The following is a 12,500-nucleotide window of genomic DNA, read 5'->3' as shown; positions in this document are numbered from 1 at the left end:
TTCTCTCATGCAGAATTTAATATACATATATATGATATGAACATAGGAAAGGAGTCCTGGGGGAGGAAGGACATAGGAGAATAGGAAGGAATGAAAATGAATAGGAGAACAGTAAGGATCCACGCAATGTAGTCCTCGAACTCATTACTTTGTATGTGAATGTAAAAAGAGTCTTCCCAAGAAGAGAGATGGAACAGGACAGCCCAGAATTGTTTTTATAATTAGAAACCAGAAATGTTTAACTTGTTTAATTTTCCAAGTCAATTCATTTGTAGAATTCTATGACTACTTCTCCTTAGTAATTCTTCTGTGTGTATACACATGTTCATGTGTGCTTGTACACCTGAGTGTGCATGTGGAGGTAGAGGTCAACGCCATCTGCCTGATTCTGCCTCCCCACCTAGGTCCGGCCGTGCTAGGGTTTTAGACACATGGACATGGCTTTTATGTAAGTGCTGGGAATCCAAACTCAGGTTCTCACCCCGGCGTGGCGGGCCTTTCACCCAATGAGCAGTTCCCCAGCCTGTGCATCTTAGTTTTTGAGACTGTCTCCCACTGAAGCAGGAGCTCAGCGGTTCTGCTAGACTGGCTGGCTACTTACCAGAGTTCTGGGGAGCTGCCCCTCTCTGTCAGTGGTGGCATTACAGTCATGCCATCAGGGCAGGCCTTTTCGTGGGTGCTGGGGATCTGAACTGAGGCTGTAATGATTGTGGGGCAAGCAGCTTATGATTGAGCCATCTCCCTGAGCCCCTCATTAATGACTTATTTTATTGAGGTTTTGGTTGTTGCTGTTAATTTCATTGCCTGGACTAGCCTTGAACTGGATTCAAGCGGTCTTCTCACCCCTGCCTCCTAAGAAGCTGAAGCTACTCAGTGGTACGTGGTTCTGTGCCTGGCTTCTTCAGTCTTTCAACTTATATACATTTTAAAACATATTTTAATGAATATATTTGGCAGTTAATTTTGAATTCTGTTCTATTATTATGTTAAGTCAATGTTAAATCTATTTTGAAGGCAGACACTTAACTGGGTTATAATATAGCCGAGATAGCTCACTCTTAGTATTGATTTTATGGGGAGACAATATGCTTAAGAGATCCAGAATGTAACTGACTGAGCCATTCCTGCATTGCAGGACATGTTTGATTCTCAGGATCCTTTTTTTTTTTTTTTAAAGATTTATTTATTCTATGTAATATGAGTACATTGTAGCTGTCTTCAGACACACACCAGAAGAGAGCATTAGATCCCATTACAGATGGTTGTGAACTACCAAGTGGTTGCTGGGAACTGAACTCAGGACCTCTGGAGGGGCAGTCCATGCTCTTAACCGCTGAGCCATCCCTCCAGCCTTCAGAATCCATTTTTAAAAGCTGGGTGCAGTAATAACTCTAGATCTGGAGAGGCGGAGCTAGGAGGTCTTTGGGGGGGGGGGGTCACTGGTAGCTGGGCCCATCATCATGTGAGTGCTAGGAATGGAACCCTGTCCTCAGGAAGAGAGACCAGTGCTCTTACCCACTGAGCCATCTCTTCAACCCCTTAAGCCACAGAGTTCATCTGGTGAGCACCTGACTAATGTTCAAACTATCCCCAAATTCACACCTAGGGAATCTTCCAAATTTGATTTTAAATGAAGTTCTTAAATCGGAGCAGCAAACACATTATCTTTTCTAATTTTTTTTACAAAATTTTAAAATTTTAATTTAAATTTAAAAAGTCAAATCCAAACAATAAAGTGAAGCCACCCATGACATGGCATATATGTTTATTTCTCAGTTTGTAAAAATGTTCAGTTCCTTGGCATAGCACACACACAGCATAGGAATGGGATTTCTGATTCCTACACAAAGCAAGAGAAGGTCACCTGCTTTGCAGTTAACTTCAGTGTCTGGCAACACACCATACATGAAAAAGATGCTAATTACAGGTATTAAATAAGAGAAAATTAAGATTTTACTATAAGCCAGGCAGTGGTGGTACATGCCTTTGATCTTAGCACTGGGGGGGGGAGTGGTAGTGGGGGGTGAGAGGTGGGGGGGAAGGGGGAGGTTGGGGGAGGGGTGCAACCAGATCTCTAAGTTTGAGGCCAGCCTGGTTTACAGAGCAAGTTCCAGGACAGCCAGAGCAATCTTATCTTGAAAAACAAACAAACAAGAGATTTTGCTGTAATTCATTTCATTTGATAATCAAGGAAGTTGTGGCCATGGGAATCGGGTGCAGCTGGGAATGTGGCCCTTGGTGGGGCTGTTAGTGCAGCGAGCCTCTCAGTGGGCGAATGCATTGTGCTCCGTCTCTCTCCCATTGACTCCCTGGTTTTGTTCTGAGGACTGTTAGGGCACACTCAACATGGCTGTAGTTGTGCCCAATGTTGGTTCAGGTTCTATAGTCACAGTAAATGTGTGGCCATCGATCACATTAACCTGACATCCATGGTGTCAGGGCCCTCACTGCCACCACAGGGCTCCCCTCTCTACTATGTTCTTTTAAGACTCTCCTTTGGTTCCAGGGGAACATGAGTCGCTCCTAGCTAGTCCCACAAGGAACGGCATGCACCGTCTGAATCTGGGAGGCTTCCACACTCAGTGGGTTATGGATGAACACAGGCAGGATCTTCTTGTCCTCTGCCTTCAGTGGAGAGGGTGCTCCGGGTTGTTTTCCTTCAGTGGAGGCTCGCTGGTGATGCTGACCATACCAAAGTTGCTGTCAAACAATGCTCAGGTTTTTTGTGACTTTGAAAACTCAGTCACTTAGGGGGCTGGAGAGATGGCTCAGCGGTTAAGAGCACTGGCTGCTTTTCTGAGGTCCCGAGTTCAATTCCCAGCAACTACATGGTGGCTCACAACCATCTATAATGGGAATCTGATGCCCTCTTCTGGTGTGTCTGAAGAGAGCAATGGTGTACTCATATACATAAAATAAATAAATATTAAAACAAAAAAAAAGACAAACAAAAATACTCAGTTACTTAAAAGTGGGATAAGTATTTCTAATCACTCTATCCCTTCCTTTCTTACTCCTTACAAACATGAGAATATCCCACACACATTTTTTACAAGCAGTTTTATAGCATTTATGAAACAGAGTAATTAAGAGGGAAATGGAGAGGCTAGCAAGCCCAGCTCTTTTTGGTTTAAGGTGAATAAGGCCTGGAAGGGAACTGAATGACATAGAGTGAGAGGCAAAATGGTCCTGGGACCAAGTGTCCCACCACCCACAGGGCACAGCACCAGAGTATCAGAAGCTTGGAGCTGCGTCATCCAGCACATGCCTAGCATTCCTAAGGAGCGGGGCTCAATCCCCACTCTGCAATAGCAAACAAAACCCAGGCCAGGGAGTCACTGAGCTCTTCCACATCCACAACAGATATCACCCATCGCTCTGTCATTTCCTTCTGAGTCACGATGTCTCTGCACTCTCCCAACTGCATCAGATACTGTTGGCCACAAGTTCCTTGATTATTAAATAAAATAAATCTCCATGGCCTGTTTGGGAGGAAGACGCACCAGGACTCTCTTACACAAGTACTGAAAACAACACGGGAGAGAGGATGCACACTGATGGCTTGTTTGGAGAACCCCCAGAAAGGACACCCCTGTAACAAAAGTCATCCCCGCTGAAACTAAGAGGGGAGAAAGGGCGGTTCACCAGCTTATCTGAAAGGCTTCTAGCCAATAATAGCCATGCCCTGCTTATTATAGAACAAATGCCTCCTGGCTTTTAATATGTCCCAGGATTTAACTCATGAACCAGGGTCTAGATTATAAAAGATAACAGAATAATTTTGCTGGACAGTGAGTCCTGGTTTAAATAAAACCAGATCATAGTAAAGTGAATATGATCTTTTTGTTTGTTTGACACAGGGTCTCTCTCTCTCTCTATTACTAGCTGTCCTAGAACTTAATATGTAGTCCAGCTGGCCTTGAACTCATAGAGATCCTCCTGGCTCTGCTTCCCAAGGGCTGGGATTAAACATACTATGCCCAGCCCAATACTTTAAAAAAAATATAGCAATTTCAGTTTAGTAAATATTACCACATTTTTCTCTTTTCAAGACATGATTGGGCCTGGCGGTGGTGGCGCATGCCTTTAATCCCAGCACTTGGGAGGCAGAGGCGGGTGGATTTCTGAGTTCGAGGCAAGCCTGGTCTACAGATTGAGTTCCAGGACAGCCAGGGCTACACAGAGAAACACTGTCTCGAAAAAGAAACAAACAAAAAAGACATGATGGGGGCTGGAAAGGTGGCTCAGGGGTGAGGACATTAGCTGCTCTTCCAGAAGTTCTGAATTCAATTCCCAGCACCCACAAGGAGGCTTATAACCAGCTGTAACTGGTCCCAAGGGATCTGAATGCCCTCTTCTAGTGTGCAAGCAAAACATCCATACACAGAAAATAACTAATTAATTATAAATAAATATATACATGATTGGACTTAATTAGCAATGTTTAGTTTTCACAAAGATGAGAAATGCCACGTTGAAATCTATGCAGGAATGGTCTTCTTTCACTAAACTCAATTCAATCCAGTTTTATGTTTATGGGGATCTTGCCTGCATCCCTGTCTGTGTCCTACAACGCATGCCTGGTGCTCTCAGAGGCCCTAGATCTGGACTTACGGAGGGTTGTGAGCCACCATGTGGGTACAGGGAATCAACCTCGGGTCCTCTGGAAAGCAGTAAGTACTCTAACCACTGTGCCACCTCTCCGGCTCCAAAGAACAGCTTTGCACTTAGACTTACCTAATTGGTTATATGAGTATGTTTTCACACTGGGAAAAATTCTCTTCACTGTCAGAACAAAGCAAGACTCACTCAGGTTTCAGTTTTTACTCATTAGCCTGTTAGTGGCCATGAATGAAGCCAAGGAAGCAGGTGTCTACAGTGCTCTTGACTAAGCCAGTTTAATCAGAATTCCTGGTTATCTAATGATGCTGCTTTTAACTTTACCAAAAAGCACTGTAGTGAGGCTTAGGTGTAATATCAGGTAAAAAACACTTAACACTTCTTAAAGTTAAGCAAAAGAAGATGACCCTCTCCCCCTTTCTACTTGTCTCCTGAATTTAAAAATGAATGAAGCATTTCAACAGTAATCTTTTAAGAAAGACATTGCTAAACACTGTAGTTGTAGACTATGAGTTAAACTTCTTTTTCAAATTTTTAAACAAAAATTTGAGGGGTTTGGGGAGATGGATCATGGTTAAGGGCACTAGCTGCTCTTCTAGAGAATCTGGGTTCAATTCCCAGCACCCACACAGTAGCTCACAACCCTCTGTTATCTCAGTCCCAGGGGACCCAATGCGTCCTCTGGCCTCCTTGGGCACCAGGCATGCACATAGTCCACAGACACACATGCAGGCAAAACACCCATATATATATAAAATAAAAATAAACTTTTTTGAAAAAGCAGTATGTATAGAATTAATCTGTGGTGGTATAAATCAGAAAATAACGGTGATTTTTTGGGGCTTGGGTTGGCTAGAAGAAGCCAGAGAAAGCAGTCTGAGATCATGGAAAGTTTCTATATATTATTAGGGATGTGGTCAAACTTATACTTGTGGTACATTTAAGAGCTGTACATTTTGTGGTATGTAAATGCTATTTAAAAAAAAAAACTCATAGAGAGCCATTCATGTAAAGAATAAAGGGTTTTGAACTGTCCTCCGTTATGAGGAGCTACATCCTAGCCGATGAAGGGCAACTAATAGAGAAATTGCTAAATCACCAGAGCTAAACACGTTTTGGTTCAATTATTCATAAGAATAATATAGCCCTCGCCAGGATTGCTCTATCTGGGAATCAAGTGTAGAGTTTCCTTTCAGGCTACAGTACCTAATGGATTCTACCTACAGGAATGAGCTTAATTTAAGAGCCCGTGCACAGCACTGGGATGCACACCCACCAGTCTGCACTATCTACTGCCACACAATTGCAATTAATACTGCAACTTTACCGCAAGGACTGCAAGAGAGTGCAAGACTTTTTACAGACACAGAGAATGCAGTGATACAAGAGAAAAGTATGTAGCTCATGTCTTTATTTTCTCTACTCCTTTCCTATGAAAACTTGAATATGTATGAAATTCGGACTGCCACATACCATATTTGGTAAAAAGTCTTAACAAATAGCAAAAGGACTATTGAAAAAGAGTCAACTATTTGCTGGCTGGCTCACACAGGCTGGTTGGTTAGGAACCATGGTGAACAGCCACAAGCATTAGTTGGGAACCATTAGCATTTATCGCTATAAGAGGAAGGACGAGGACAAACCGAGTTCAAACTAAAGCTAGAAAGGCAAATCTCTCACCGCTTTCAGAAAAGTGCATATGAACTACAAATTCTAGCATTCCTCTACAAAGCCCTGGCTCACTGATAAACGGATGCTGTTGAATAAAGCAAGAGATCTTATTATTGGTGGACAGCTATGCAGGAATTACTTTCTGTCTTAAGGGACAGGCTTACATACCAAATCTGGCTTTATTCGGAGAACCAGCGGAAAGGAAAACCACATGGAGTGCAAGGTGGTGAACACGGAGGAGAGCCAGGACTGCCGAACTTCCCGGCTTCTTGGAATTCTGTGAAGGTGGTATTTGGGGTACTGGAAGGAAACAGCAGAGACCCAAGTAAATTAATAGATAATACTCAATTTAGACAGTATCTTTCATTTTTAATTTTCATCTTGAATACTTTAAGAGTTGCAAAGCTTATTTCATGTTACATCTAACCTTACATCATTAGATCATGACGAAGAGGTTCCCAAAGGTAATTTAAAAAGCAAAGTCCATTTTGTCAATAAGTTGGAAGAGATCTTCCATAAAACATATTACAACTACAAGTGTAACATGCTGGTATATACAAAGAGGGCTGATAAATCAATATATAAAGCAACCTTATATCAAGATAGAGAAGATGGACAGATAACTTCAAATAGAAGAAATACAGACAGCCAACAAACATGAAGAGATAGTTAACACTGAAATACAAGAAAAGACAGTAATTCTTCAAGTCTTTGTTGAACAATAATAGACGCCCAGTGTTGTTGAGGGTATAGAGAAATAGACACATACATTCCCTGCGTGGATATGCTGGTACAACTGTCAGGCTGATAACCTGACACTATCAGTCACTGATAGTGGTTAATGCAAGCCTGGTATCTACGTCCAATCCTAGAACCCATGTAAAGATGAAGAAGAAAACCAACTCTCCAAACTTGTCCTCTGACACGTACAAGTGTCTGTGAGCACACACTTCTAAATTAAAAACAAAATTTAAGGTCTTGAGCTGTCTTTAGGCCTGTGGGGTGAAGCTGCAGTGTTCCATTTCTAATGTATTTCAGTGACAGTGCAGGTCACTGGTGTGTAACCCAGGAGTGTGCACAGCTCTTAAATACTGCGCTCATTCTTGGAAGGCAGAATCCATACACAGGGAGCGGAAACCACGAAAGCAAGAAGTAAAAGGGGGTGGGGGGTAGGGGGGTGGGGAAGAGCTGGTGAGATGGCTCAGCAGTTAAGAGCACTGACTGCTCTTCCGGAGGTCATGAGTTCATGAGTTCAAATCTCAGCAACCACATGGTGGCTCACAACCACCTGCAATGCGTAACAAATAAAAAAATAAATAAGGGAAAAAAGGAAAGACATTAAAAAAAAAGTAAACCTGGGCACTTGCAATTATTATTAATGTAATTAATAATTATTGATTGAAAAATAGTAAGAGCCAAAATCCTTTCTCACGACAGAAAGAAAAAGCATGAACAATATGTGTAACTTTAACTTTTCAAGCCTTACTTAAATAATAGTTCTCAAACATTTTAACCTCCCTCATAGCCCATAGCCTATCAGAAGTAGTAGGAAAGAAAGGATACGGGGGTAGTGGACCTGTTTAGAAAGGTTCTTTGAAGCAACTCCCATCTGTCTGTATTGTCGGGAAATCTGCAGTTCAGTTTACAGGTTACCAATGGCAGCTTGATCTACGCCTCAGCACTTCGTGGATACACTGGCAGTCCAGTTCCATAGAGTCGGGATAGCAAACACCAATCAGCAACAATGGATGGCATGACCTAGCAGAGACAGCCAGGCCTCAGCCTCAGCACGAGTCAGCAGGAGGGACCAGGAGAAATTCTCGCCTCTGCCTCTCTCCAAAAAGATCAGTGAAGACGCAATAGTGTTGCACAGCACAGCTAGCTCCCTGAGCAAGCCTAGCTCAGCCCCACCCCAACCCTGTCACTGTCTGTGGAGTCCCTCCAAACATCACATGTCCTTGACGTGTCTTGCTTCAGCACATGTGTCTGTCTCAGTTGACATCACTGCCAGTCAGCCCAAGTCTGAGGAAGAGGCAAGAAAGCCACGGCACGCCACCAGCCACGGCACGCCACTATCAGATTTTTGATGCGTTTCTCTCTATGGAGTCCCGACTAACGCAGTTCAACTACACAATGTAAGGCAGACCAATACATGCGTGTTGTTGGCAAAGAATCCTTCAGCTCGTGTCCTTTGATGAGCTTGCTCTAGCAGACAGAACGTTCATCCCTTTTGCCTGTGTCTGCTTCAGCTAAATGTTCCTTCGTGAGTCTGCCTTAGCCTTTCACCTGTGTCCACTTCAGGAAAACACTCCTTCACGTGTTTGCGCCAGCAAAACACCATCCAACACAACCGACTTTCCAAAGAACCCTTAAGTTTTCACTTCAAAGAGGACCTATCACGAGTTAGTTTCCTGCATAGAAATGAAGATTTATGTTGGGACTGAGAGAGATGCATGGAGGGAGGGGTTAGACCCCCATATATCTTTCCAGAAACCTCAATCCATAGTCCCATATCCCATAGCCATTTTGGGGAGTGGGGAGGAGGTTTCGAGACAGGGTTTCTCTGTTAAGGCCTGGCTGTCCTGGAACTCACTCTGTAGACCAGGCTGGCCTCGAACTCAGAAATCTGCCTGCCTCTGCCTCCCAAGGGCTGGGATTAAAGGTGTGCGCCACCACTGCCCGGCTGCTATTTGTTGATCTCAAATGTCTCTGCTGCTCCCTGGCTCAAGTCATCTGCATCACATCTTTCACCTTGGCTGCTACTCTTAAGGGCCTCTTTCCCTCTTTCATCCTGATGTAATTTATTCTCTACAGAATCACCGAGGCTCATCTTTTGATAACAGAAAGCAGGTCCTTTCATTCTCCTGCATATATTGCCCACAGACTTCCCTGCCCTTGGGATAAGGTCCAAGCTCCCAGGCTCCCAGATAATCTGGTACCAGTATGTCGATAATCCCTCCTTGCTCGCTCAGCAAGCCACAGCCTTCTTTCTTCTCAGTACCACACTTCTTTCTTAAGACTTCCTCTTCTGCTCCATCTCACCCTGACTGTCCCCAGACAGTCTCACAGTTAGCTTCGTCCTTCAAATCAGTACTCCACTGAACAGCATCTGTTTGGGGGACAGACAGCGCCTCCACCAACGTTCTGATTTATGGTCTTCGTAGCAATTATTGGCACCAACTTAACCTGTTGCTCTCTGTCTTTGATTTTTTGCCTCTCTCACCAGAATGCAACTTGAGAGGATTTTATTTTTCTACTGCGGTACTACTAGGGCCTAGTCTGGCATCTCCCAAATTTTAATCTTGGCACACATTTTTCATATTATTGCAGGAACTTTTCCTGGGGAGCCCAAGTTTAGTTTGAAGAACTAATGAATTGAACTGAGCTACTTACACTAGTTGGGACAGAGGCTATCTACAGTAGCATCGAGCAACATACCACTGAAGAAAATGTCTCCGTACCTCCTTCTATGTTCTTAGGGAAGGGGGAGCCTCCTCCTTCTAGTGTGAGCTGCAGCAGGGGCCCTTTCTTCCCCTCTCAGACCTAATGTTAATAGACACCATCCTGTGTGGGTCTCCTGGGGGTAGTCAACAACCCCTGTTCAAGAGGACAATTGCCATGGCGTGTCCAGAGGACTGTCATTACAGTCTCTACATGTTCAGTCTGGGGTCTATGCTCAAGACGCTGAGGCGGATGACTCTGGCTCTTCATGATTATCCTAGGGCTGAAGAGACCAACAACTCCAAACTCTTCATTTTACAGTTGAGAAATCTACCCTTCCTCAAGGTGACAGCGTCAGGACCTGGCCCAGGCTTCCCAGGTGCCCTGATATATGTGGTACGGTGTTTCTTGGATGCCTGTGCCTTGCTGAGATGTCAGAAACACCTTCCTAATACCTTAGAAAACTAGGCCCCGCCCCCCCATGGAGGCTATGCCTTCTATTGTCCTCGTGCACAGCCGAGCCCGTTTCCTCTTCTTTGGTGGTAATTGGTGTTGGTGGTGGTGCTGCTGCTGCTGCTGTTTCTCCTTCTTCGCCTGTTCCTCCTCTTTCTCTTCCTCTTCTTCCTTTCTGCTTTTTGAGACAGGGTTTCTCTGTGTAGCCCTTGCTGTCCTAGAACTCACTCTGTAGACCAGGCTGGCCTTCAACTCACAGATCCCCTTACCTTAACCCCTCACTCCACACCCATCCCCTGAGTTCTGAGACTAAAGGTGTGCACCACTGCCCCAGGTTCTTTGTTTTTTTCAACTCACTTTATGTTTATATATTGATAGCCCAAAGCCCACAAATCTCTCAATCCCTTCCCCCTCTCCCTTTCTCCCTGTCCACCCCCTCCCCCCGAACTCTGCCCTCCTGTGTCTTTGTCCTTAGTTCTGCACTATAGGTTGAATTCACCCGTCCCATCTACCCTTGTCAGCAATGACAGGCTTCACCCTCAAACCTCCAAGGCTTTGGGTGGAAATGCAGAATAAGAACACAGGACATAGGACCTTGTAATCTTCAGATTTTGTTGACTTTCAGGCCCCAGTTTCTTCAAGAAAGTCCTGTGATTTTGGTGTTGCTCCAGTCTAGCAGCCAGTAGCTGTGGGGATCTGAGAAAGGGGGCCCTTAGGTGTTTCATCTCTCTCTGTGCAGCAATCTGTGTACACTCCTGTGATGGTTTGTATATGCTCAGCCCAGGGAGTAGCACTATTAGGTGTGTCCCTGTGGAGTAGGTGCGTCACTGTGGGCAGGGGCTTAAGGACCCTCACCCTAGGTGCCTGGAAGTCAGTATTCTGCTAGCAGCCCTCAGATGAAGAGGTAGAACTCTCAGCTCCTCCTGCACCATGCCTGCCTGGACACCGCCATGTTCCCACCTTGATGATAATGAACTGAACTCTGAACCCGTAGTTCAGCCCCAATTAAATGTTGTCCTTATAAGAGTTGCCTTGGTCATGATGTCTTTTCACAGCAGTAAAACCCTAACTAAGGCAATCCTGAATATAGAAACGCTGTGAAATATAATCTGCTCACTTTTACAGTCAGTCTAGGGAGTGAGGCTTGTTCTCTTTCTCTCCCACGAAGGAACAAAAAGCATACATCAGCAAAACATTGTGTTTAAGCCTCCTAACTGAAGGGCAGGACTCTCCAGAGGACCACTCCCCTCCCCCCAATGGCTCTCCACCTATCTCAACTAACATATGATCAAATGTGAGTGGTGAGGTGGTAGGAGGAGATGCCGAGGTGTAAAATCTTCAAGTGGAGAAGTCCATTTTTTTTTTTCAGGTTTCAAGTTTGTCGGAAATGATGTGAAACCCCGAGTAAAATACTGATGGTAATGACAACCTTGAAGAGTCACAGTATGTTCCAAAATTACATCACTGCCAAAAACCACAAACATATCTGGCTTCAGATTTGTGAAAACCAAATAGAAGTTTACAGTGATTTAGATGGAAAATAATTCCACCAAAGAATTCCAGATGGCATCATAAACCACAACAGAGCAGACAGAGTGGCTATGAAGTCATTTCTTCTTGTTACCACACACTGAAACATACAACACACTTACTATTAAATGGATGCCACACTGTGGCAAAAACCCTGGAGAGAAGATGAACACTGAAGTGACCAAATATCATTCAACTAAACTTTCACCTTTCTTTTTTTTTTTAGATTTATTTATTGATTATATATAAGTATACTGTAGCTGTCTTCAGACACTCCAGAAGAGGGAGTCAGATCTCATTACCGATGGTTGTGAGCCACCATGTGGTTGCTGGGATTTGAACTCAGGACCTTCGGAAGAGCAGTCAGTGCTCTTAACCGCTGAGCCATCTCTCCAACCCAACTTTCACCTTTCTTACATATAATATTTAAAAACAATGTCCTCTTTCTTCCTATATATAGACGTGTATATAAGTACACACAATGGTTGAACCAATCGTTATAAAATTAAAGATAACCACAATTTACCACAAGACAATTTTTATATCCTTGTCCTTCAAATGCTTGGTACTTGTGTATCTCATGGGAACTGACGTGTCACGGAGTGACAAGAATGAGCAAGCTGTAGTAGAGTGAGGCTGCTGCCACCCAGCTGCCCCGTCCAGCAAAGCAACCTGTGGAGACCATTTCCCACTGTGAACCAAGAGCGCAGGACTCCGCTCTGGGATCTTCAGCTCGGTTCCATGACCTCCCTACTCAGCTGTGACGCAGGACTCCACTCTGGGAT

General features: G+C 44.2%; 1 protein-coding gene across 1 annotated transcript in view; it reads right to left on the bottom strand.

The window, feature by feature from the left end:
• The window catches only part of Alg14 (ALG14 UDP-N-acetylglucosaminyltransferase subunit), an 83,454-nt gene that overhangs the window by 41,647 nt on the left and 29,307 nt on the right, over positions 1-12,500 (bottom strand). The window contains exon 3 of the mRNA XM_031375316.1: positions 6,460-6,591. Within this exon, the coding sequence (XP_031231176.1) occupies positions 6,460-6,591 (132 nt within the window). The remainder of the gene's footprint in view (positions 1-6,459; positions 6,592-12,500) is intronic.

Source organism: Mastomys coucha, unplaced genomic scaffold (assembly GCF_008632895.1).
Source record: "Mastomys coucha isolate ucsf_1 unplaced genomic scaffold, UCSF_Mcou_1 pScaffold16, whole genome shotgun sequence".
Lineage (NCBI taxonomy): Eukaryota > Metazoa > Chordata > Mammalia > Rodentia > Muridae > Mastomys > Mastomys coucha.
This window is presented reverse-complemented; position numbering and strand designations above follow the sequence as displayed.